The 21,175-nt window shown below is 41.9% G+C and overlaps 1 protein-coding gene across 6 annotated transcripts in view; it reads left to right on the top strand.

The window, feature by feature from the left end:
* ACACA (acetyl-CoA carboxylase alpha) overlaps positions 1-21,175 on the top strand; it is a 288,803-nt gene that overhangs the window by 138,002 nt on the left and 129,626 nt on the right. For all 6 annotated transcript variants that reach the window (XM_055577329.1, XM_055577328.1, XM_055577332.1 and 3 more), the window contains 5 exons: positions 236-324; positions 6,335-6,459; positions 16,973-17,086; positions 18,292-18,405; positions 19,435-19,524. In XM_055577329.1, coding sequence (XP_055433304.1) covers positions 236-324; positions 6,335-6,459; positions 16,973-17,086; positions 18,292-18,405; positions 19,435-19,524 — 532 coding nt within the window. The remainder of the gene's footprint in view (positions 1-235; positions 325-6,334; positions 6,460-16,972; positions 17,087-18,291; positions 18,406-19,434; positions 19,525-21,175) is intronic.

Consider the following 21,175-nt stretch of genomic DNA (forward strand, 5'->3'; position numbering starts at 1 on the left):
TTCTCAACCACTGGAGCACCAGGGAGGCCGGCTTGAATTTAAATTGAGCTGGTTAATTGATTCTAGACTGGCTCCTGTCCAGTCCTATATACACAGGGAAGGCCATTCTATAGGAAGCCTAGTAAGCTTTGGGTTTATTGTTTCATGGTTGGTTATTTAACAGTGTTAGCCTGTCAGGATTTTCTTCTAGACTTGAATTCATGTTATTTATTTATACCTTCCTCTGTCTGCCTAGGTACCGCAGTGGCATCCGAGGACACATGAAGGCTGTGGTGATGGACCTGCTGCGGCAGTACCTGCGAGTAGAGACACAATTCCAGAACGGTAAGCTCCTTCCTGAGGCTCTGTACCCGAGAGCGTCTCCTTCGAGGGCTGAGCGATAGCTGAGCCAGTCCATCCTGTCACCAACACTTGACACGAACAGCCATCTTCCTCCTTTCACCAGTCCCTTAAAAACTAAACTGCTCTGTCCCACTAACACCTAAGAAAGAACAACAAAACACAACTTGATGACACTGAATCAGTGTGCTTCTGCAAGAGGGCTGACATAATTTTTCTAGAAGAGATCAGCATTCCCCATTGGCCTCTTCTTGACCTTATATAGTGAGGGTTAGTTGAGTCAGACCAGGCTGAAATTGAGAAAGCCTATCCGAAGAGCTTGCCTCTCAGCAGCTCATCCAGGAATGAACCACAGACATCTGAAAAAGGCTCAGATTTTCTAATGCTTTCCAGTGTATCATTTGGGTGGAGTTTATCCATCACTTTCTCTGTATAGTGTCACTAATGACTTCAGTTCAGTTCAGTTCAGTCGCTCAGTCGTGTCCAACTCTTTGCGACCCCATGAATCGCAGCACGCTGGGCCTCCCTGTCTATCACCAACTCCCGGAGTTCACTCACACTCATGTCCATCGAGTCAGTGATGCCATCCAGCCATCTCATCCTCTGTCGTCCCCTTCTCCTCCTGCCCCCAATCCCTCCCAGCATCAGAGTCTTTTCCAATGAGTCATCTCTTCACATGAGGTGGCCAAAGTACTGGAGTTTCAGCTTTAGCATCATTCCTTCCAAAGAAATGCCAGGGCTGATCTCCTTCAGAATGGACTGGTTGGATCTCCTTGCAGTCCAATGGACTCGCAAGAGTCTTCTCCAACACCACAGTTCAAAAGCATCAATTCTTCAGCGCTCAGCCTTCTTCACAGTCCAACTCTCACATCCATACATGACCACAGGAAAAACCATAGCCTTGACTAGACGGACCTTTGTTGGCAAAGTAATGTCTCTGCTTTTGAATATGCTATCTAGGTTGGTCATAACTTTTCTTCCAAGGAGTAAGCGTCTTTTAATTTCATGGCTGCAGTCACCATCTGCAGTGATTTTGGAGCCCAGAAAAATAAAGTCTGACACTGTTTCTCCATCTATTTCCCATGAAGTGATGGGACCGGATGCCATGATCTTCATTTTCTGAATGTTGAGCTTTAAGCCAACTTTTTCACTCTCCACTTTTACTTTCATCAAGAGGCTCTTTAGTTCCTCTTCACTTTCTGCCATAACGGTGGTGTCATCTGCATATCTGAGGTTATTGATATTTCTCCCGGCAGTCTTGATTCCAGCTTGTGTTTCTTCCAGTCCAGCGTTTCTCATGATGTACTACTCTGCATAGAAGTTAAATAAGCGGGGTGACAATATACAGCCTTGATGTACTCCTTTTCCTATTTGGAACCAGTCTGTTGTTCCATGTCCAGTTCTAACTGTTGCTTCCTGACCTGCATACAGGTTTCTCAAGAGGCAGGTCAGGTGGTCTGGTATTCCCTTCTCTTTCAGAATTTTCGTCTCTAAAGCACTGTGGCTAAGATTTGAACGCTCCATACTGCGGATACTGCTTTCTGCCACAAGATGGCAGTGAAATGCCACAGAGTTTGAAAGATTGCCTCTTCATGCTCTTTGCTCTGTTTTGCTCATTTTTCCATCCTTAAAGGATGACTCTGCCACTCATGACAAGCAGAAATACTCAAGTAAATGTTGCAGACTGAATCTGGCAGTGTGTAAAATAATACGTCACAACCCAGTTGTCTTTATCCCACTAGTGTAAGCTTGATTAATATGTGAATCATTTATCATGTAATGGATAAAAAGAGGAAAAAACATGGCCATCATCTTAAGATATGGGTGATACAAGCCTTTGACAAAATTGAATATCCATTCATGATAAGTCCTTGCCCAACTGAGAATGAAATGGTACTTTTTATCATGTAAAATTCTCCTACAAAAAAATCTGTAGGCTACATCATACATAGTGGTAAAATGTTGAAAGCAATATCTTTAAGGTTAAAAATAAGACAAGGATGCCTGCTATCATTACTGCTCTTCAGCATCATCCCAGCTGCTTTTGTAAGGCAAGAAAAAAGAATAAAAAAGTATGAGGAGTGGAGTAAAGGTATGGAAAGGAGTACAGAAGTACATCAGCCACTATTATGTATGACATGAGGTCTACCCGGAAAGCCTCAAAGTATCCACATGTTTATTATTAGAATTATTTAAAATCTAGCAAAGTTGCTGGATACAAAAGTCAGTATATGGGGCTTCCCTGGGAGCTCAGTGGTAAAGAATCTGCGTGCCAGCATGGGAGATACAGGTTTGATCCCTGGTCTGGGAAGATCCCATGTGCCACAGAGCAACTAAGCCCGTGAGCCATAACCACTTAGCCCACGTAGCCTAGAGCCCGTGCTCCGCAATAAGAGAAGCCACCGCAATGAAAAGCCTATACACCACAGCTAAAGAGTAGCATCTGCTCTCTGCAGCTGGAGAAAAAAAGCTTGCACCACAGCAAAGACCCAGCACAGCCAAAATTAATTAATTAATTAATTAAATTTAAAAAGTCAATATACAAAATTAAAATTTTATAGTAGAATAGTTTATAAAAGTATTCCATTTGAAATAGCAACCCAAAATATGAAATTCTGCGGAATAAGTCTAACAAAAAAATTTGCAACCTTTTTTGGAGAAAGTTGTAATCAGTAGAAATAATAAAGAAGATCTAGATAAATATCATGGCCTTGGATTGGAATATATATATTTGCAAAGTGTTGATTCTCTCGGAGTTCATATGTAGATTCATTGACTTTCCAATAAATATCTTACTAGTATATTTCTATGGAATTTGTCGGGCTAGTTCTATAATTCACATGAAAGGAAACCAAGATTCTTCTAAAGAAATACACTATGGAGGTATTTGTCCAGTTAGATATCAAGATTTGAGATAAAGCCATATTAATGAAGAGATTGTGATATTGGTGTTAGGGCAGATTAATAGAACAATGGGACATTGGCTCTGTTAACCCAGAGGCAGATACATGAAAAATTGCTTTACAACAGAGCATGTGTTGTATGTCTTGGGGAAAGGATAGTTTGCTACTAGGTAATGGATTATTCATTTGCCACCACCCCTCCAAAAAAAAAAGATGCCTAGACAAGATGCACAAAAATCGATTCCAGATTAATTTAAAACTTAAACACATACTAAAGGGGCAAAGCTACTTAATTTTTAGGAGAATATCCTTATTGACCTCAAGACCAAGAAGATTTTGTCATGTAAAACCAGCAGGAACAAACTATAAAGGAAAAGGATAAATAAGTTGACATCACTTAAGAAATTCTGTTCATGAAAAGATCCCATAAAAAGACTTTGAAAATACAAGCCATAAAGTGGAGGAAGATATTTATAAATCGTAACAACTGAGAAAGGATTAGAATCTATAGAGCACTGCCTTGAGTCAATAAGTAAAAGAGGACCTACTAGAAAAATGGGCAAAAGATAAAAAAAAGATAATTTGGAGAAGAGGAAGCGCAAATGATCACACCCAAATGATCAATGAAAAGATGTTCGATCTTCTTACTAATTAGAGAGCTATGAACCAAAACCACAATAAGATTGGCAAAAATTTAAAATTCACATCATCTTCCACCACTTCTATAAGCAGAAGTGCAAATTGTTACAACCACTTTGGAAAACAGTTCATCAGTACCTAATGGAATTGAACTTATTTATATTCTTCAACCTACCAATTTCACTCTTAGATGACATGCTCTAGAGAAACTGTTACACATGTTTATTAAGGAGACATATTCAGGACTGTTGGTGGCATCATTATTCATTAATAGCAAAAAAGACTGGAAACAACCCAAATATACAAAAGTTGAATAGATAATTGAATTCTAGTATATTTCTACAATGGATTAGTCTACAGCAGTGAAAATGGAACAAAGATGCATCTCCAAAACATAATGGTCAGGGAAAGAAACAAGTTACAGAAGGATCCAAACATTCCATTGTTACCAAGTTGAAAACAGGAAAAGTGAATATATACATTCATGGATACATATATATATGTACACACACACATTTGTGGTAAATGTAAAGAACAAAAGAACGATTAACATAAAGTTCAGTTTAGTGGTTATTTTTGAGGAGGAGTACATAGGAGTACATACAAAGATACTAAAAGTGTTCTGATAGATGGTAGTTGCTTGGGCGTTCATTCTTCTGAATGTATGTGTCGCAGAAAAAAGTTTTTTTAAAAGAGGTACTTGGCATCATTGCTTTCTTTCTGCTTAGTGTCTCTGCTGCCTCTCCCCTGGGTAAATGTTCTTCATATTTCCCCTGGCCCTAGTAATTTCCATCACCAAGATATATTTCTGTTGTCACTTTAGGGAGAAATATGAATTTATATAGGATAACCAACAGCTTCCATTTTGTCGCAATTGGATATTTTATGAAATTGGCAGCTCTCTAAATACTGAAGTTCACTGTTTTTCAAATATATTTAGTTTGATTTTGAAAAAAATCTTATGTCAGTCACTAATATTTAAAACAGGTAAGGGACTTCCCTTGTGGTCCAGCAGTTAAGACTTTGCTTTTCAATGCAGAGCGTGTGGGTTTGATCCCGGGTCAGGGAGCTAAGATTCCACTTACCTCCGGTCCAGAAAAAACCAAAACATTAAATAGAAGCAATATTGTAGCAGATTCAATGAAGACTTTAAAAATGGTCCAAATCAAAATAATCTTAAAAAAAAAAAAAAAAAAAAAAAAACAGATAAAAGCAGAGTTGCCTTCGTTGATTGTACTTGATGTTCTAGGAATACATGGCAGTGCAGTTTGAATGCCACTCTTCTGGTTTGTAACTTAACATGCAGTCTGAACTAGGTGATAATCCTTTAGTATTTTCATGATTTCATAAAAATTCTTACCCTTTAGACTATTTGGATGCTCATTCTCCTTTACTTGTAAATTTAATTCTGAGGTAAGCTGTTTTCTAAAGAACTGAATATTACTTATATCCCGTGGTAGAAGTCAACTACGGTATACCTGAGGCTTACGCTTCTGTTGCAAAACATAGCCCTGCACGTGAGAACTAACCTGCCTCTGGTGGCCTTGTGAAAGGCCAATGAAAATATGCATACCTGTACTCTCCCTACAGACCTTTTACCTTCATGCAGGGTTCTTCCTGATCTGTGTCTTAGTTTGGATTTGGAATTCCTAGGCATTGCTTAACTATTCTGTGGACTTACAAGAGAAAATGTTGATTCCAGAGGAAGCAGCCATCCTTCTTGTGGATATTGATAAGTTTGGATGTTTTAGTTTTGAACTAAAACCATGCCTTCTAGTTGGGGTGAAACAGTTTTGGTGAGTGAAACATGGAACCAGAATCTCTAGCTGGGGTTTAATGATGTTGACATTTCTTTTTAAGTAGCTGAACCCTCTCTTCTAAGGAAACCATGTTGTTCAGGTTGTGTGCTCAGTCTCGTCCAACTCTTTGCAGCCCCATGGATGTAGCCTATCAGGGTCCTGTGTCCAGAGAATTCTCCAGGCAAGAATACTGCCAACCCAGGGATGAAACCCATGTCTCTTGGGGTCTCCTGCATTGGCAGGTGGATTCTTTACCACTAGTGCCAGCTGGGAAGCCCAAGGAAACCATTGCAGGAAGCTAAATAAGAGAGTTTAGAGTAAGGGTCGGGGCTGGGACTCTCAGGCCCTAAGACACACCCTTCCCCACCTGTCAAAATTTTTAAATGAAAATAAGACTTAGAGAAGTAAAGTGATTTGCCCAGGAGTGCATCACCATTTGGTAACAGAGCTAAGCTTTGAGCCCAGGGCTTTTATACCAGATTACCTGACTCCTAGCCCAGAGTTGTTCTTAATAAACCACACTGCAAATTCTATAGAAATCTACCTAAGAAAATTCTCAAGATGTTTCTTCTCACTGCTTATTAATTTTCTAAATAGCATGTAAATGTGAACGTGCATACCTGGGTGGTGACCAGTTCTTTTTGCTGCTTGTAGGTCACTATGACAAATGCGTGTTCGCCCTCCGGGAGGAGAACAAGAGTGATATGAACACTGTGCTGAACTACATCTTCTCTCATGCTCAAGTCACCAAGAAGAATCTTCTGGTCACCATGCTTATCGTGAGTACCACTTTTCAGAACCTGTAAGGATGGTTGATGATACCAAAAAAAGTGTTTCTCCCTGTGATGGCTCTGGTCAGAGGGAAAGCTCCTGTCTTGTGTGATTCTGGGATGAGCGGGGCTCGAGTTGTGGGTTAATAGTTTCTCACGCCCGTCTTTGCCCTTGACCTGAAGGAACTTGCTCCAGTTGGGAAAGAATTGTTCTGCCAATTATTCATATCATTTTTAAAAATTAATTTATTTTTTTAATTGAAGGATAATTGCTTTACAGAATTTTCCTGTTTTCTGTCAAACCTCAACATGAATCAGTCATAGGTATACATATATCTCCTCCCTTTTGAACCTCCCTCCCGTCTCCCCACCCCACCCCTCTAGGTTGATACAGAGCCCCTGTTTGGGTTTCCTGAGCCATATAGCAAATTCCCATTGGCTATCTGTTTTACATATGATAATATAAGTTTCCTTGTTACTCTTTCCATACATCTCACCCTCTCCTCCCCTCCCCATGTCCATGTCTGTTCTCTATGTCTGTTTCTCCATTGCTGCCTTGTAAATAAATTCTTCAGTACCATTTTTCTAGATTCTGTATATATGTGTTAGAATATGATATTTCTCTTTCTGCCTTACTTCACTCTGTATAATAGGCTCTAGGTTCATCCACCTCATTAGAACTGACTCAAATGCATTCCTTTTTATGGCTGAGTAATATTACATTGTATACATGTACCACAACTTTATCCATTCATCTGTCTATGGGCATCTAGGTTGCTTCCATATTCTAGCTATTGTAAATAGTGCCGCAGTGAACAGTGGAATACATGTGTCTTTTTCAGTTTTGGTTTCCTCAGGGTATATGCCTAGGAGTGGGATTGCTGGGTCATATGGTGGTTTTCTAAAGAATCTCCATACCATCTTCCATAGTGGCTGTATCAATTTACATTGCCACCAACAATGCAAGAGCGTTCCCTTTTTTCCACACCCTCTCCAGCATTTATTGTTTGTAGACTTTGATGATGGCCATTCTGACTGGTGTGAGGTGATATCTCATTGTAGTTTTGATTTGCATTTCTCTAATAATGAGTGATGTTGAGCATCTTTTCATGTGTTTGTTGACCATCTGTATGTCTTCTTTGGAGAAATGTCTGTTTAGGTCTTTTCCCACTTTTTGATTGGGTTGTTTGTTTTTCTGGTATTGAGTTGTATGAGCTGTTTGGATATTTTGGAAATTAATCCTTTGTCAGTTGTTTCATTTGCTATTTTTTCCTCCCATTCTGAGGGTTGTCTTTTCACATTGCTTATCGTTTCCTTTGCTGTGCAAAAGCTTTTAATCAGGTCCCATTTGTTTACTTTTGTTTTTAGTTCCGTTACTCTAGGAGGTGGGTCACAGAGGATCTTGCTTTGATTTATGTCATCGGGTGTTCTGCCTATGTTTTCCTCTAAGAGTTTTATAGTTTCTGATCTTCCATTTAGGTCTTTAATCCATCTTGAGTTTATCTTTGTGTATGATGTTAAGAACTGTTCTAATTTCATTCTTTTACAGGTAGCTGTCCAGTTTTCCTAGCACCGTTTATTGAAGAGGCTTATTCATATCATCTTACACAAGAACTCAAAGCCCGTGGCTCTACTCGCAGTTGCCTCATGTTTCCCCACTCCTGTTGTCGCTCACGACAGTAGCTTTATAATGGAGTCTTATCTAGCCAGCGTGGTTGTTGTTTAGTTGCCATGTTGTGTCTCACCCTTTTGTGACCTCAGGGATTGTAGCCCACTAGGCTCTTCTGTCCATGGGATTTCCCAGGGAAGAATACCAGAGTGGGTTGCCATTTCCTTCTCCAGGGGATCTTCCCGACTCTGGGATCAAACCTGTGTCTTCTCCATTGGCAGGCGGATTCTTTACCACTGAGCCACCAGGGAAGCCCTATCTAGCCAATGTACTGTCCCATTATAACTTTTGTTTGTTCTATGAATGTCAGCAATGGCTCTCATATCCAAAACTTAATAACAAAAAGTAACTGTTAGAAGTCTAGTACTGTTCCTTCCCGACTCAAAACACACTTAAGTTTATTCCTCATCTTCTTTGATCCCTTTCTGTCTTATTTATATGGACGTCTAAGAGTTGACTCATTGGAAAAGACTCTGATGCTGGGAGGGATTGGGGGCAGGAGGAGAAGGGAACGACAGAGGATGAGATGGCTGGATGGCATCACCGACTCGATGGACGTGAGTTTGAGTGAACTCCGGGAGTTGGTGATGGACAGGGAGGCCTGGCGTGCTGTAATTCATGGGGTCGCAAAGAGTCGGACACGACTGAGCGACGGAACTGCACTGAACTGAAGCTCAGATTATTGTATTGGTAGTAGATACATGCTTTTGTCCCCATAACTCAGTAATTTGAGAATTAGTAGAAAGAGGCAATGAGAAGGGAGACTAGTAAACATGAGTGGGACTGATGTACATTTGACCAGTGGGTAGAATTTCTGTGGCCTTGAGGATTTTTAAAGATGATTTGTAAGCTCTCCACTCGTCAGTTTTTCTCGCTCATTCTAGGTAGGAATCAGGACAGTAGCACTGGTCTTCAAAACCTCCCCCCACCAGTCCCATCCCACGAACAGTTTCCCACTCTGTGAACAATTAATTGCCTTGCTGCTACATGTTTGTGTTTTGGGGAGACTATATTACCTTTTTGCTCCTGTGGTTTTCTTTCTTGCCTTTTTGTGGGATTGGCGTTCTTGGTACCTTAATTCCATCCTTTCTTCTTGGAGGGAAAAAACTACACATCTTCTGCTATATTTTATTGCATGGTTCAGAGTGAAGGGAAACTATCTGCTTCACATCTCTGGTTAACAACAGTGCCACTCTCTCCGTTATCTGCCTAGGTGGCTAACTCTGGAGGATATAACATTTCTTAGAAATAGCCACTTTAAAAAATATGTAATCATAGGGAGAGTTCATTACCTTTGCTACCCTAGAATGGCTAGACGGTGGGGAAACCAGCAGATGCATTTGAAAGGAAAAAAAAAATATCAGCACAATGTAATATTTCAACTTCTCCAAGTGATAGGTTTCAGCAAAGAAGATATTACCTTTGGCAACCTGCTGATTTTCTTTCTCTCAATTGGAAGAGGAAAGAAACCTCTGACTAATTAGATTTTTTCCTTAAATTTTAATGAAAGGGATTGCTAACTCTCATTTGGTTAAAGCCAAGACTTTTCTGGCAGGAAAGGGCAATGATGAGGATGTGGAAGAATCTGTCAGTTTGGACCTAAAAACGGGGTAGAATTTGCCGTTTTAGGAAGCTAATTATAGTGAGTTTTCATGTTATTATGATTACCTTTTTAAGGACTTAACAGTTTTTCTGCACTAAAAATAGACCAAAGCCCAGAAACCTTGGAGCAGCAGAAGAGTAATGATTGTCCAAGACTGTCGCTGGGTTTCTTAAATTCTAATTTGTAAGATATAGGGGCTCGGCTCGCTCCTTTTGCGGAGTGATTGTAAGTAACGCTTGCCTTAAGAATCTCATTATTGGAACACGGAGCCATATTTCCTCAGAGAATTCTGGAGTAGCTTTGAGCCGGGGCTGTTCATTTCTCAAGTAATCACGCTGGTGTGATGGAGAGAGAAAATGGCAGCTGTTCGGAGCTCAGGCCTTCAATTTTCTTCAGAGTCCAGTCACTCAAGTGTGTAATTACACGGGGGGTGCTGCAGAGGCGTTGGGCCCTGTCAGAGAGCTGGTTTGAGGCTGTGCTTTCTGCTTTTGCCAGTCAGGACAGGCAGAAGCCAATGGGACTCTGGCTTGCTGCTAGTTCTTTTTTTTCCCCACCTTGTCATCCTGATTACTTCCTACCTGCGTGGATGGTACCCAAACTTTCTTTCCAGCAGGCCGAGCTCTTTGGAGAAAAGAGTCGTTTGTTTAGTGTTTTGGTTTAGATGAATAGGAAGGAGAGGAGGAGGAGGGGGAGGAGGGGCTGGGAGGAGGGAGAGGGAAGGGGAGGAGGGAGAGGGAAGGGGAGGGGGAAGGAGGAGGAGGGTTGAAGATGTGAACCAGAAAGATGGATTCTTCCTTTTCTTTCTTTTGGCATTTCACATTTGTCTTTAAAAAAAAACAACAAAAGAAAACTTGGTAAACATCTGTAGGCTTTTATATCATTAAATTGCTTTTGAAATATCAGTTATTTTGACCTCGTCCCAGAGATTTGGAAAACAAGAAGTTAATTGCTGTGACTGAGCTGAGGATCAGCTAGCAGTGACTTGGGGAGCAAGGATGAAGGCTGGCACAGCACTGCTCTCCGATCTGCCTTCTTCCGGCGGGGGTGGGGGGGCGGTGTCCAGTCCCCGACCTCACATCTGCATTAGCGGGGGTGGCTGGTAAAAGCCATTTCAGCTGTTTGGATTACTCTCTCTAATGGCTATCACCTGGCTATGGCAGCGTTCCATTCCCCCAGCTTGCATTCTCTGCTGGTTCCCCCTTTCTTTGCTTACCTTGGCTTCCTGATCGATGGTTATGTGCCCAGCATTCCCATCTCTGCTTTCTAGAAGTAGGACTGTCGATGGTGTGCTTTGCTGAACTAGACAATGATGTCTGGGACTTCTGAACCTAGAGGGTGGGAATCAAGAAGATTGAGCCTCTGTGAATCAGTGTTGCAGAATGTGGGCTGCTCCGAGGAAGCCACCCTGCCTTCCAGGTGGTGGCATCACTTGCCTCATAGTCTCACTAACAAATTTCGTCCAATCTTTCACTGTATCTGGAGAGCAAAATATCAAGTAAAACACTAAAGTTTTGTGCAGTTTTCTCCATGTGGAGGAACATGGTGCCACATTGAAAACAAAGGAAGTTTATTTTTTGGAAGCTCTTATTTCTTAATTTTATAGGAAAACACTTAGGACATTGTTCATGTTTGCTCAGAGAGGTTTGAGGGACTCTTTAGCCAAATTTTGTGCTGATGAAAAGGATCAACCTCTTCACAGCTCTAGACGAAAGAGTATGTGTCTTGTACCCACCTTGATTCTGAGTAGTCTTCCCTCACTACTTGCCTTATTTCTGGTGTGGTCCTCATGAACGTGTTATGGCCCATGCTTTGCTAGGAGTAGTGGCCTGCCTGTGAGCCTCTGATTTGGTTTAGACTGTGCTGCGCTTAATCGCTCAGTCATATCTGACTCTTGGCAACCCGAAGGACTGCAGCCCGCCAGGCTCCTCTGTCCACAGGGATTCTCCAGGTAAGAATACTGGAGTGGGTTGCCATGCCCTCTTCCAAGGCATCTTCCCAACCAAGGGATGAAACCCAGATCTCCTGCATTGCAGGCGGATTCTCTACTGACTGAGCCACCAGGGAAGGCCAGAGCATTTAAACACCCTTCTATCCTTCTCTCAACATAACTGCAAATAATTTTGTCCAATATATAATAAAGGAGAAAAGTCTTTCTCAGTAAACTCAGGTTTCCTGAATAAGGGTGATATTAACATTTCTTGTTAAACCTGCCCCACAGCATTTTTGAGCTGGTGAGAAGTTGCTGAATGGCACAGGGACCCCAGCCTGGTGCTCTGTGATGACCTAGAGGGGTTAGCATGGAGGAGGGGAGGGAAACTCAAGAGGGAGGGGATATATGTGTAATTATGACTGAATTGTGTTGTACGGCAGAAACCAAAGCAACATTGTAAAGCAGTTTCCCTCCAATTAAAGAATTTAAAAAACATCTAGCTGTGACCGGACAAAGTTGCCAGTCCATTTTTGGTTTGGGGAATGGCGCCTCACCCAGCTGGACAGTAGTTAATGTGTTGAGAACATTACCCATTACATCACATTCTTCTCATTTTGAATTGCCTTCAGATTTTAGGATGTGAGGATCAAGTTGGCTGTATGGGGCTCTCCTGCAAGTCAGCTGCATAACTTTGGCAGAAGTTTTGAAATTTAAGCATGCTTGTTATATTTCTGCAAATCTGAGCTATTCCTTGGAATTAGCTACCACCCAGGTTAAGAATGAAAACAAGAAATAAGTGTGTGCTACCAACCTTAGCCATTACTAAATAATTTTCATCTTGGCTTGCAGATTTATGCAGGTAAGCCCCAAACCAGGAGGTAGGCTCGTTAAATGAGCCTCTGCATTGAGGAAACACACGCTGGCACCATCACCCTTTAGTGTTAACTGCTACAGGATGTTCTGCAGAGTCAGACGGGGGTGCTGGGCTGTCCGGTGGCCCAAAGGACATCTGTGTCTAGACCAGAGGCCCGTAAACTTCCTCTTGGAGGTTTACATCTTAGGATGGGTGGTTCTGATAACAGAATCATCTTCCATCCCTCATGATTTCTTTCAGGACCTGAACTCTGTGTTGAGGCTAAGGACAGGAGAGGATTGAGAAGATTACTCTACAAGACAATTTTCTATTACCAATCTTTTCCTAAGTTCTAGTGATGACAATGGAGAAAATAATATACAAATGCAAAATTTTCAAGTCATGATAATTTAAAAAAATTTTTTTTCTCTTTTATTTTTTAAATTATGAAAGTATAACACATTAAGAGACTTGGAATATACAGAACAAAGTCACATATAGTTCTGCTATATATTACAATTTATTTTTTAAGTAGATAAATAAGCTTTTCAGTTGGAGTTTCAATATCAAACTCTCAAAAATGAATAAAATGAACATACAGAAAAGTAGAGGATATAGGAGTCAAGGCATGATAAATTATTGGAAGTAGTGGTTTATTCATACTGTGTTTGATATTTCATGTTCCAGAAAGGTCTGGTTTCTGCACTTTATCACTGGGAGCCCAGGAAGATTGTCAGTGGTGATCGTGAATGAATAATTACTTCCCTATTATTTTTTTCTAACCTCCATAGTTCACTTTTCTTACAGAAAGCAAGCTTCTCTACCCCCTTTCTCACCCCCTCTCTCTCATAGTAGAAAGAAGAAATGAAAAGGTTTTACTTTTAAGTAGTTTTGTGTGTGTGTGCTTTAGTTAGAATGTGATCTGTAGTTAGACAAGCTGGTAACTCCATTTTTATTTGATTATTTTAATGTAATCTGGAAAGGCAAACCTGGATTTTTTTCTGAGGGAAACCAGTCCATATCAAATCCAATATAGGTTGAGTAGGTGGCTGGTGTTTCTGTTTTGTTGTGCTGACTTTTATTGTTGGCTTGTGTTTGTTTTTGTTGTATTGAGAGTTTAGCCTGGCTTTTTGCAGAGTGGGCTTCCCTGGTGGATAGCTGAGTCTGTTACCCAGGACATTGCTTGGGTTTTGGGATCTTTCAGAGGGTAGTTCTGAAGACTGGAGTAAGTACCTCAGAAAGGATTATCTTTCAGTAGGTAAAGAGGGATTTAGGTAGGAAAAGCTTATCTTGTTTTCCCTACCCACTGTTATCTCTTCTTTCCTTCTGTTTTGTTATGGTCTTGTTGCTGGTGATTTTATTTATTTTGTTTGTTTCTTGGCCTTGCTGTGCAGCTTGCAGGATCCTAGTTCCCCAGAAAAGAAAAGAAAGTGAAGTCTCTTAGTCGTGTCAGACTCTTTGCGACCCCATGGACTGTAGCCTACCAGGCTTCTCCATTCATGGGACTTTCCAGGCAAGAATACTGGAGTGGGTTGCCATTTATTTCTCCAGAGGATCTTCCTGACCCAGGGATCGAACCTGGGTCTCTCACACTGTGGGCAGCCGCTTTACCCTCTGAGCCACCAGGGAAGCCAGGAATCAAATCTGGGCCCTCAGCAATGAAAGCGTGAAGTCCTAACCATTGGGCTGCTGGGGGGGGGTTCAATTGCTGGTGATTTTGTATATTCCCTTGAAATTCTGTTTTGCTCCTAAGTTCTCAGTAAAAGATGAGACTTCATTATATTTTCTCCCTGCTCTTTCTTTTGTGCCCTGGGATGGGAGGAACAGGTCCTTCAGTCTGTGACCATATGCTCAACCAAGCCCGGAATTTACAGTTACTTTCTTCTTCCACTCAGATGAGTGAATCAGTTCAGTTCAGTTGCTCAGTTGTGTCCCACTCTTTGTGACCCCACAGACTGCAACACGCCAGGCTTCCCTATCCATCACCAATTCCTGGAGCTTACTCAGAGTCATGTCCATTGAGTCAGTGATGTCATCCAACCATCTCATCCTCTATCGTTCCTTTCTCCTCCTGCCTTAGATTTTTCCCAGCTTCAGGGTCTTCTCCAATGAGTCAGTTCTTCATATCAGGTGGCCAAAGTATTGGAGTTTCAGCTTCAGCATCAGTCCCTCCAATGAACACCCAGGACTGATCTCCTTTAGGATGGACTGGTTGGATCTTCTTGCAGTCCAAGGGACTCTCAAGAGTCTTCTCCAACACCACAGTTCAAAAGCATCAATTCTTTGGCGCTCAGCTTTCTTTATAGTCCAACTCTCATATCCATGCGTGACTACTGGAGAAACCATAGCTTTGACTAGACGGACCTTTGTTGGCATGGGTGAAAACAGTACTTGTACTTCCTTAACTGTAAATACCATCACGTGGTTTACTACTCTGGAGCAGACCTCTGGTCGTGGATTGGGGAACCAGAAAATATTTCCTGCTTTAAAATGTTTGAGAGACTGTCTTTCCACCGTTCTAATGTTGAGTACTCCAAAACTGTGTACGCTGTGGCGTGGAAGGTGATGGGGATTGTAGAATAGTGCTTGGGGAATGTGTGTCTGCCCCAAAGCCCCACTCGCACCTGTGGTGCTGTGGTGAAGGGCGGTAAGCAGGCTTCCTGAGACGGGAGGTTTAAGATGAAATGGAGAGTCCTCAAGAAAAAGGCAGCAATCGAGAAAGGGGAAAGAATAAACGGCAGCAACAAGAAGCCATTTAGGATCTGGCTGTCCTTCATGTCCTGTTTGATAGTGACATGAGAGAGACTATTAAAAAAAAGACTAACATATAAAGGCAATTATTTCAAAACTCCAAGTAGAGGGAACTATGTGATGTGGTATTCAGAACTACTGCTACTGATCACTCTGTAAATTTCAAGAATGACAGGCATTTATAAAAACTGCATCTGCAGGGTTTTTTTTTCAGTTTAGATGAAAATTACATGGATAATGGGTGAATTTAGGGAATAAACTGATACTGCACTGGAGAAGGAATGTTTTCTCATATGATAGAGATTTTTTTTTTCTTAAAATTCTTTAATTTTTCAGAGACTAAGGACCCAGTCCTGAATTACACCATGGATCACATAGTAGGAGTTTGGTTTTCCCCTCTAATGCCTCTAAGGATTCACCATGTTTAGGTATCATGGAGTGGTTCTTTGTATAGCAGGAGGATATGTGATTTGGGATATAGAATTGTCAGCGTGTGTTTCTAAATGAATAACTTGTGCTTATGTTTCTGTTCTGTGCCCTCCTGGGATGCTGGACATTTGGTTTATGAAATGAAAACCACCAGGAGTGGTTCCTTTTGCCTTATTTTTCCTTCTTTCCAAAAGTGGAAGAAGGACCAAGACAGCTTTTAGGCCTTATATTATTTAAAACCTCTTAAAACTTTGAGCGGAGAAGGCAATGGCTCCCCACTCCAGTACTCTTGCCTGGAAAATCCCATAGACGGAGGAGCCTGGTAGGCTGCAGTCCATGGGGTCGCTAAGAGTCAGACACGACTGAGTGACTTCACTTTGACTTTTCACTTTCATGCCTTGGAGAAGGAAATGGCAACCCACTCCAGTGTTCTTGCCTGGAGAATCCCAGGGACGGGGGAGCCTGGTGGGCTGCAGTCTATGGGGTCGCACAGAGTCGGACACGACTGAAGCGACTTACCAGCAGCAAAACTTTGAGACATCATCTGTTATTTTTTTTTACCCAGGATCCCTTGTCCCTTTTTAATGGTCTCTGATGACTTCTTCTGCATGTTTAAAGTATAGCGTTGGTTCATAAAGAAATGCATTAGGAATTTTGAGCCTGATTGGCCGAGGGCCTTGGGCTTCTCCTTGGCAGCAGCTTCCTCTGGGATCTCTTTACCGCACTGTTTAGGATAAAGGTAACAGGATGTTTGCATCTTAGGAATCCAGCTCTCTTTACTTTGTTTTTATTTCCTTGTCCCAATTCAAAGTTCTCACCACCTCAGTTCTTTTTTTTAAGCTTCTCATTTTGTACTGTGGTATAGCCAATTTAGGGCTTCCCCGGTGGTGCTAGAGGTAAAGAACCTACCTGCCAATACAGGAGATATAAGAGATGTGGGTTCGAACCCTGGAGAAGGGAGAAGATCCCCTGGAGGAGGGAATGGCAATCCACTACAGTATCCTTGCCTGGAGAATCCCATGGACAGAGGAGCCTGGTGGGCTACAGTCCATGAGGGTTGCAAAGAGTCAAACACAGCTGAAGCGACTTGGCAGCAGCAGAATAGCCAATTTAACAATGTTGTGATAATTTCAGGTGAACAGGGAAGGGACTCGGCGACACATATACAAGGATCCGTTCTCCCCCAAATCCCCCTCCCATCCAGGCTGCCACATAACATTGAGCAGAGTTCCGGGTTTAGTTGTTTTTGACATGAATGTGTATGTTCTTTGTCACATTAACAATTAGGATCAGCTGTGTGGCCGGGACCCCACCCTCACTGATGAGCTGCTGAATATCCTCACGGAGCTAACTCAACTCAGCAAGACCACCAACGCGAAGGTGGCACTCCGAGCACGCCAGGTAAGGACTGAGTTGGTTATCCGGAGGGAAGAATGGTCTTCCCAGGTTGGGCGGTCGGTTCCATGAGCTCTTCCCCAGCACCTTCCAAAGGTCATGCAATTTCCCACATATGTCTCATTGCCTTCAGAGCAAATGTTCTCATGTATTGTATGTTTTTTTAAAGAGAATGGAAAAGATTAACCTCAAATTTCTTTAAAATAAGAGCCCGCCCCCATCAGAAAGTCCTGTTATCATTCCCTGTTAAGTCAGGTGGAGGAAAGGAACCTGAAGGAAGACAATAGGTTTGATATTTCTTACTTTACAAAGGGGGCTTAGAAGCAGGTGAAACTTCTAAGTGTCCAGCAAAACATCAAGTGTGGAGAGCAAAAAGATGATGAAATGACTCTTCGGTGCTGGCAGTCAGCGCAGCCCCAGAGCAGTGCAGTTACTTTCACCCTGTAGTCCGCATTTCCACTCCAGAAGGTTTCAGCAGGGAAGCCAGGGTTTGGCACTCCCTTTGTGTTTTGTGTTCCAGTGCGCGGGCATTGACAAGGAAGCTGCATTTGAAGCTGTTCAGTGACCTTCTGCTTTCTCTACAATTGTATCCATGTCACTGAATTACTCAAAGTTATTGAACCTCTGAGCGACCTGCTGAGGGTATTCAGGTCCCACCATGTCTCTCTTTGTCTGCAACACCGCGTTCTTTCTCTCTGCCCCTTACACGCGTGGGTGTCACATTCTGATGCCCTCTCCTCTACCGAGTACCTGGGGCTGTCGGAGCAGCTTTTCCTAGTCTGTCTTTCCCCTTTAGAGTTACAAGGGGCTAGCTCTGCAGCATCCACCTCCCCCACAGCTGCCCCCTGCCAGACCTGATCCCCAATTACCAGCTAGTCATGCAGTCCCCAGCACCAGCGGCTTCACGGGGTAAACAGCTGCACCGACGGAGCTTGAGGGAGGCTGTTTGCTCTCCCTTCCCTCCCCGGCCCCCACTGGAGACCGCTCACCACGCAAATCATGGCGGGAGTCAGCTGAGACGCAGCACTTGGTGGCCCTGGCTTTCTGTTACAGGACCCACAAGTTGTTTTTTGTACTTAGTCTCTGTTTTATCTTTGATGCCTGCACATCCAGATTTATATTTATTGCTTTTGTATCAGAGCTGCCTAATGGGAGCCTAGAATAATCACTCCCTCAGGAACTTAACGCCTCTCACTTTGCTCTCACTCTAGGTTCTTATTGCTTCCCATTTGCCATCCTATGAGCTTCGCCACAACCAAGTCGAGTCTATCTTCCTATCCGCCATTGACATGTACGGACATCAGTTCTGCATCGAGAACCTGCAGGTATTCATGCATCACAGCCCATTTCTACCCCTCTGCACTGCTGTCCTTCCCAAGCATAGTTTAATTAAGTAATCAGTTTCAGTCAATTATGATTTTCTGTGTAATAAAGTTTCATTCCTCGACTTTATAAGACGATTTGTACTTTTTTTTTCTCCCCATAAAAATGCTGTTAGAATTGTGGCTTAGCTTAAAAGTTGCATAGGCTGGGCTTGATGGACGTGTCCTGTTGAGGTCTCCACCTCTTGTGCTTATATCTAGAAAGTGTTCTAGGACACAATGAAGTGGTAGTACTGGTTGATTTCTGATATTTGAATCCGATGTATAAATAGGTTAAACAGGGAAAAGCTACTTAAATAATCATGCAGTTTTATTTTAATGCTTACTGTTAAGCTTTGTACAGAGCCATTGTATAAAAGAATATTGGCTAATTTTACTGCTAATTCAAAGAACCTCGACTGTTGTTTTTTAAACATCATTTTGTCAGGAATGACTTTGTATTTTTCTACTTGGAAATAATGATAATATTATCATACCTAGCCAAGGGAATCTTCTAGCTTTCTCTTAGATTTCTCCTGGGGAAACTAAGGAAGTGGGGACAGAGTGGGGGGAAGGATATTTTTGTTTATTTGGTTCATGGTTGAAATAGAGAGTTCAAATCTATGGTTTACCATATATTGTACTGAGACAATATATTAAACGTTAAGTTCAGCTATATGTCAGAAAGGATAATAATAGCCATAAACATTTAATAGCATTAAAATTAATGCACTGTTAATGCATGTCTAAGAATTTTACATGTACTGTCTAACACCCATGACAGCCCTTGAGGATAGGTATTATTATTTTCCCCATTTTGTATCTGAGGAAGCCAAGGCAGAGAGAAGGTAAGTTCATGCAAAGAGAAGATAAGTTTATAAGTTTGCAGACAAAATGCTTGAAGTTTCACTAATGTTTCTAATGCTAAATATTGTCCATTGGAAGTGTTCTCTTATGGATGTAATGGTTGAAGCTTGTCTTTGTACCTTCCAGAAACTCATCTTGTCCGAAACGTCAATTTTTGATGTACTACCAAACTTCTTCTACCACAGCAACCAGGTCGTGAGGATGGCAGCTCTGGAGGTGGGTTCTCATAGTAACATGACGTCACCTTTTTCTCAGCTTCTGGCCGACTCCTTTTGCCTGCTTGGCTATTGTTATCAGACCTTCTTCTTTGGCCTTAATGTTGGTTCTCCAGAGTAGAGTTTTTTCCTCTGAAACAAATGATGGACTTTGGTCTTACTTTTATTCAAGTGTGCCAACTCAACTGATCACCAGTTTCTGGGTTCCAGTCACAGCTACCAGCATTTTTCAGTTCTACTTTCCAAGTACTTGAATCCTTCCATTTCATAGTGATGAGGATGCCCTGTAACACAGTAAGTGAAAAAAATATGTGGCTGATCAGAACAGTACCATTTTGTGATTTGGGCCAAGTAGAATGGATTCTAGTCATATTCTGAATTGTCAAGCAGTTCTTATGAACTTATGAACTATTTCAGCGTGAGAAGGAAAGTTTAATGAACTGTGCTTTAGGTGCTTTATTTTTCTCATTTAATCCTCCAAATACTTCATGAAGTAGAAGAAAGTAAGACTGAGAGGTTAAGTGAGTTGTCTATATTCACATGGATAATAAGTGGAACAGTTTGCATTTGAACCCAGCTCATTCTGACTCACGGACTTTGCTGTGTCCGCTCTAGCATACTGTCTCATTAAGCACAAAAACTGCAGGCTCCAAATACTGCTGTAAAGTTTGCCAAGGAGGTGTGTTTTGGAGGTGAGGAAAAGGAGTGTCTTAGATGATGTTTATGTGATGTGACACCGCTACAGCCTTCTGCGTGCTCCTTTGGGTTACTTTTTATTTGTATTCTGTGGGGAGACTGTCAGGAATCCTACTCAGTAAATACCAAAATTGGAGAACATCTAAGTGTTCTACAATGCTTTCATGCTATTTAATGCAAAGTCTCCTTGTATACCTCACATGATGATAGGATTCCATGTTCCATCGTGTGTGCACGGCAAATTGGCTGTGAAGTTCATGAGGTTGAACTGACAGGTTTTCCTGAGAAACAGCCTGTTGCTGTTTCTTTGAGTCAAGTTAGTGTATTTGAGATATTATATGTCAAATTATGCCTTCAGATTTTGCCGAGGATTTGGGCGATATGAACAATGTAAAATTGATTTGGGCCAGTGGGAAAACAGAAGAAAGATACAAGATAGTGAATGAGTGAGACTGTACCTTGGTTGTTTCTGTTTTGTATCTTCACGCCTCAGGTGGCCCAGAATCAGCACCTCTTATTTTTCTCCCTGTTTGCTTTCATCTTCTTTTTACAAAAAAATTATTTATTTGGCTGCATCGGGTCCTCATTGTGGCATGTGGGATCTTCGTTGTGGTGCTTGATCTCTCTAGGTGCAGCGTGCAGGCTCCAGAGGACGTGGACTCAGCAGTCATGGCACATGGGGTCGGTTGCCTTGGGGGCATGTGGGATCTTCCTGGACCAGGGATCGAACCTGTGTCCCCTGCATTAGAAAGCGGATTCTTAATCTCTAGACCATCAGGGAGGGCCCTGATTTTATCTTCTGTTGACATCATCATGTGTAATGAATTAATAGTCATGGTTCTGTATGCTCTTCTGCTAATGATCAAAGTTGCTCTCGAGTTTAGATCAGTGTAAAGGGCTTTCAGCACACCTAGAGGTGTCCAGCAGAGGCAGGCTGGTTTCCTTTCCATTTATAG

Source organism: Bubalus kerabau, chromosome 4 (assembly GCF_029407905.1).
Source record: "Bubalus kerabau isolate K-KA32 ecotype Philippines breed swamp buffalo chromosome 4, PCC_UOA_SB_1v2, whole genome shotgun sequence".
Taxonomy (NCBI): domain Eukaryota; kingdom Metazoa; phylum Chordata; class Mammalia; order Artiodactyla; family Bovidae; genus Bubalus; species Bubalus kerabau.